The following is a 6000-nucleotide window of genomic DNA, read 5'->3' as shown; positions in this document are numbered from 1 at the left end:
AAAGATACAAATTATGAACAACAAATACACATCTATCAACAAGTGAATCTAAAAATCAAGTGAATAAATAATCTGATGAACAGTAAAAAAAAAAAAAGAAAAGAAACAAGGGAGGGAATGAGAGCGTTTTTCTGGGCCTCTTTATGCTGTTACGATCTATTCCTCTCATTATAATCACTCCAAGCTTGAGTTTTCTCTTTCTTCCAGGCCGGGCCATCTCCTTTGTGACCAAGAACTTCTTTTCCAAAGCCAACGGAAACAGAGGTGGCGCTCCCAACGTGGCTGTGGTGCTGGTGGATGGCTGGCCCACGGACAAGGTGGAGGAAGCTTCCCGGCTTGCGAGAGAATCAGGAATCAACGTTTTCTTCATCACCATGGAAGGCGCCGTTGAACATGAGAAACCGTACGTGATGGAGCCCAACTTCGCAAGCAAGGTACGTAACAGCCAGAGACCCACCCATCGCAAGGATTCTCTGCACTTTGCAAAGCTGTAACAGCCTTCAAGGCTGTTTCTTGTTCCTCCAAACAAATCTTAAGCTCACGTCTAGGCAGGAGGTCTCCAGTGAGGGACTAGTACCTCTGGAGCCAGGAATGGCCCTCTCAAAGCAAAACCCCACAGCAGCTGGGGCGCTGAGGCCAGCCCCTTGGGAGGAGCAGTGTCCCCAGGTCCCACAAAGAGGCTCCTCCACAGTGCAAGGGACCCGAGCCAGGCAGCCAGCGAGCCTTCCCGTGAACATGCACACGGGCACCATACACTAGCTCACACATGTGCATGCATGCACACTGCAGGTTAACCACTCTGATGAACAAGGAAAGGGTGGTACTGAGCCAGGTCAGGGAGATCATGCTTTCAAACGCTGCTCCTGACTCTCTGCTGTGACTCCCACACACAGGCCCTGGGCTCCAGCTACGGGCGTCTGTCTACACCCAGCACCACTGCTCTCTCTCACCATGATTTTACTCAGGCTGCCTGGGGGGAGTCTCTCCTCTCCATCCATTGGCTGGATTTCAGCTCAGCCTCCACACTCATGTCAAATGTCACCTCGTCCAAGGAAAGCTTTATGAACTCCATTTAGGTTCTTATAAACCAATTTAAAATATTTCTGGGGACACTGTTCAGCTATTTTTTGTTTTAAATAAAATGTGAATTATACCAGCTCATCTGGCGACAGCAGGTCTGCGATTCTCCTCTCTAGGAAGACCAGCCGGGTCACTTCCAGGAGCTCACCAACCAGGTGGCTCCGTGTTTATTTGCAGCTGCATTACAGTGTTTCTGGAACAAGTTTGGGCACAAGTAAATAAATATTCATTTGCCCGGAGGCAGGGTTGTCTGGAGGACACAGATTGGGCTTTTAAGGCAGAGAGATTTATGTTCTGGTCTCAGGAACTGGGGATGTCCCTTCCCAGCTGGCCCTGGGTTTGTCCCGTCATGGCAGAGGGGTTATAATTCCAATTTGCAGGATGAGGGTGGGGGTTTAATGAGAGAATCCCTCCAAAAGCATGGACTGTAACTCCTGACACGTGCGGGGCCCCTTCTCACTGGGCCCAGGGCTGCTCTGGAGACATTTCTGTAGCTGCCTCTCGTGTGTGTCTCGTTTTCCTCATCAGATCAAAAGCATTCTTTAATCCTCCCATGCCTGGTGCCCACCAGTGCCAATCATACAGCCAGCTCCCAGCACAGATAAACCAACGACTCTGCAGAGGCATAAATATGAAGCCAAAGCCCATGCTCAATGGATGGCTCTCCACCACACAGAGACCCTGCTGAGGAGGGGGTGGGAGTGAGTTCAGAGAAAGCACAAGGGGTCTGCCCCAGCGAGTGCCAAACCGAGTGAACCAAGAAAGAGACAGAACTTTAGGAGGACTAACTAGAGTAGCAAACAAGGGTCTGTTTGCTTCTTCCCTGTCCTGGTGGGTCCAGGGTAATCGAGACAGACTAGAGACTTTAACCCCTGACCTGGCAGGTGTACCCCCTCTGTCTTCCAGGCCGTGTGCAGGACAAATGGCTTCTACTCAATCAGCGTGCCGAGCTGGTTCAGTCTCCACAAGAGCGTGCAGCCCCTGGTGAAGCGGGTCTGTGACACTGACCGGCTGGCCTGCAGCAAGACCTGCTTCAACTCGGCCGACGTGGGCTTTGTCATCGACGGCTCCAGCAGCGTGGGGACGGGCAACTTCCGCACCGTCCTCCAGTTTGTGGCCAACCTCAGCAGAGAGTTTGAGATTTCAGACACGGACACACGCATCGGGGCTGTGCAGTACACCTATGAGCAGCGGCTGGAGTTTGGGTTTGACACGTACAGCACCAAGCCTGACATCCTCAATGCCATCAAGAGGGTGGGCTACTGGAGTGGTGGGACCAGCACAGGTGCCGCCATCAACTATGCCCTAGAGCAGCTCTTCGAGGAGTCCAAGCCCAACAAGAGGAAGCTAATGATCCTCATCACCGACGGGAAGTCCTATGATGACATCCGAATCCCGGCCATGGCTGCTCATCACAAGGGTGAGTTGGTCCTCCTGACCAGTCTGCTGCTGAGTGGGCCGGTGGAACAAGGAAGGGACTGTCTTTTTATGCCTTGCTTTTGTCTACCACTTAATAGAACATTCAGAACCATAAGCAGAGCCCTAGCCGGTTTGGCTCAGTGGATAGAGCATCAGCCCGCAGACTGAAGGGTCCCAGGTTCGATTCCGGTCAAGGGCATATACCATGTCCCTGGAAGCGTCCAAGCCAAGGCTGGGCAGCCATCTGTCAGAATTGCCAGTACAAGGTTCTCTACTAGGGTGGGCTCAAGGACCTGAAAAACTGAATTTCTAACACCGTTTGCATTTCTATTGGGGTGAGGGGACAGCCTTTCCAACTTTGAGCGGAAATGAGAGCTTAGTCAGTCTAAGCCAGCCCCGTTCTGCCGCAAGCTGTTCCTCTGCCACTTGCCAGCATGTTAAGGCCCAAAGCTGGATGTTCCCAATGTAGGCAATATTCAGAGAAGACCCCGGAAAGGTAAGCAAAGGGGCTGGCAGCTTAAATGCCATTTAATGAGCCACAACTGAAAAGCAGCTTAGACCAGAACCATGTGAGGTGTGGATGGCTCTCCAGTCAGCAGGACAGGGCACCCAGAGGACGCTGGAGATCATGACATGGGCCTCTGTGGGTGGCTGAGGGACAGAGGCCTCTGTTTCACAGCATCATGCTCACCCCACTCTGGCCAGCCTGAAGGTGGCCTGGGAATAGGCTTTTGGACAGTAAGGTCATGTGCCTGCTGACCAGCTGCCCCCACCCCAAATCAAGAACCATACACCAGGCAGTGTCCCTGATTTCCCCCTGAGCAGACGCCTCGTCTCTGAATCTGTCCTCTGCTCCCTGGGCACCTTGCTCCCTGCTGTAGTCCCACCCCTTTAATCCCACTATTTGCATCTAGACATCCTCGAGCCTCTCCCTTCCTACAAAATAAAAAATGTTCTTTGGCCCCATGCTCCAGCCTCCTCCCCTTACAGCCCCACTGCTGGAAAGGGTCAGCTGTATGTGCTGCCCCGTATCTCCATTCCTTGTTCACTCTCAACGCACAGCAATTCATTTGGTTTCTTCGGCATCTACTCCCCTGAAACTGCTCTCTCCAGGCTACCAATGTCTCTTTTTTGTTTTTTTTCTAAATCCATTGAGCACTTTTTTGTTTTCCTCTTACATGACCTCCTTGCAGCATTCAACACTGTTGGCCACTGACGTACCCTGAAACCCTCCCTTCATGGCGACGATGGAGCGCGTCCTGAGTGGCTGTCGCTCCAGGTCCTCGTACAGTGTCCCTGCTCTGGGGATGAGCTAGGAGTTCATGGCTTACAAAGCCTAAAGTCATCCAATGCCACTGTCTTAGTTAAAAAGACCTTGAACTGTCTTGTTGATGCATTTAAGACTGACATTTTGTGTGGCTCCTCACGCAGGTAGAGCGGGCTTGTGCCATGTGGTATGGTCTGCGTGGCAGCAAAAGTTTCACTTGTCCCAAAATATCATCCCCTCTGCTGCTCATGGATAGGAAATTCTGATCATGCATTTACTGCATTTATCTGTTGTGGGGTTTTTTTCCTCAAAAGACTATAACCTCCGGTGAGATAGCAACTGTATCAAGTTGGTTACTGTGGGTATATAGCAGATGTTCATGCTTTGGGGCACATTTCTGATTCTGGATTTGGCTGCCAGCAGAGCGACAGGAAGGCAAGCATTCATGAGCCGTGCCTCTGCCTGGAAATTTCCATCTGCTTCATGGAAACTTTGTCCCCACAGGAGTGATCACCTATGCAGTAGGCATCGCCTGGGCTGCACAGGAGGAGCTGGATGTCATCGCCACTCACCCGGCCAAGGACCACGCCTTCTTTGTGGACGAGTTTGACAATCTCTACAAATTGGTCCCGAAAGTCATCCAGAACATTTGTACCGAGTTCAACTCACGGCCTCGGAACTGAATTCGCGGGCAAATGCCGCTGCCCTGCCTCACGCTGGGACAGCCCCCAACGCTTCACGGGCACGCACAGGGCAGGAGGCACGTGGGCTGGAGAAATGCCGTGTCATTACTATTCTTTGCCAGTGTGCTTTTTTCCTATTTCAAAACTTGGAGTTAGGAAGATGACCATGAATTTGTAGAAATGAGCCAAAATGATACATCCTTTTGAGGATGCTGAGAGTTTTACGTTTTGACAACTGTTTTCAAAATAACTATTCAGAATAGAGGACAGCACTTAAGACAGGCTTAACCAAAGCTTTCGTGAGTTTTTTTTTTACTTGTCATTAGAACTCTGTAACCCTCAACAAGTTTCATTTTTGTCCTGACAATGTAGGAGTTGCTTAATTAAATATTTAAAAGGATACACGTGATCATTCTGTGTCATGGGTAGCGGTTCAGTGTTTGTGGCAGGGCCACCCTCTGCTCTTCTCCTTCCCCAGAGCACTTGCAGTGCACTCACGCCCAGCTCAGGGCGACGACACACCCAAGGGGCACAGAGACACTGTGCTGGCAACTGCTAGTTTTAGGGCCAGCTGGGGGCCGGCCCCAGAGAACCAGTCGGTCTGGCTTCAAAGCAGGTACAGAGGCTCTCAGCCCAGGCTGCGTATTAGAATCACGTGAAGACTAAAACGCTGGTTCCCAGTCCCCATCCCAGTCCAGTGAACTCGGGTCTGGGAATGGAGCCTGAACACCGGTGTGTCTGAAGAGCTCTCTGTGGGGCTGAGATGTTATCAGAATTGAGAACCACCGAGCTCCCTCTGAGCAGTCAGGGTTACAGCTGTTTCCTGTGGGAGCCCTGTTTGGGTCCCATCCAGTTTAGCATTTGTCCTGGATGCTTCTGTTTGTTAACTAGACATTATCATTAATAGCATTACGTTGGGATGGTTTGGTTGAACTCCACTTTTTGCTTCCAGCTTCTGCGAAGGACTCATGTGTTAGGATGTAAAATCATGTGCAACTTGGAAACATTCAGAAGAATCAAAAACAGAGATGACATTCAGCAAGTTATGTTTTGTAAAAATGTGTGTTGAAGCATGCTACTCCGAATGGAGGCATAAAGGTAATACCTGTGTAAATACCTGGCACAAGAGATTTACATAAAACATTTTGAATTAAAGTCATCATCCATTTAGCAGAATTTGCATAAAGCTTACCAAATCTCTCAGTACCTGGAGAGAGAGTATAACAATTTAAAATGTGGGCTACAGAGAAGAATCAATTAACAGTGTCAGCAATTTCAAATTTATTAACCATAAATTTAACTTTAAAGGCAATTGTACACAAATACGTTCAAAAACTTCAAAATATGAAAACTATTTTTCAAAAAAAAGAAAATTCTTTGTAAAGATACCAGTGACACACGATTAGTGACAGATTCTGCTCAGAAACTAATCAAAGAACTTCAATAAGTACTACGAACAGTTACTTGGCCTATATTTTTAAACGTAGATAATCAATATAAAGGAGTTTGTTTCTTTTTTCAATGTACACACACAAGTAATTTATTATTTTA

General features: G+C 49.1%; 1 protein-coding gene across 1 annotated transcript in view; it reads left to right on the top strand.

The window, feature by feature from the left end:
* VIT (vitrin) overlaps positions 1–4849 on the top strand; it is a 104645-nt gene extending 99796 nt beyond the window's left edge. Inside the window, exons 13-15 of the mRNA XM_005886089.2 lie at positions 208–434; positions 1987–2500; positions 4271–4849. Coding sequence (XP_005886151.1) covers positions 208–434; positions 1987–2500; positions 4271–4449 — 920 coding nt within the window. The 3' untranslated portion in view covers positions 4450–4849. The remainder of the gene's footprint in view (positions 1–207; positions 435–1986; positions 2501–4270) is intronic.
* Positions 4850–6000: the final 1151 nt, after the last annotated feature.

Source organism: Myotis brandtii, unplaced genomic scaffold (genome assembly GCF_000412655.1).
Source record: "Myotis brandtii unplaced genomic scaffold, ASM41265v1 scaffold958, whole genome shotgun sequence".
NCBI lineage: Eukaryota > Metazoa > Chordata > Mammalia > Chiroptera > Vespertilionidae > Myotis > Myotis brandtii.
Note: the sequence above shows the minus strand (reverse complement) of the source record. Positions and strands in the feature narration are given on the sequence as shown.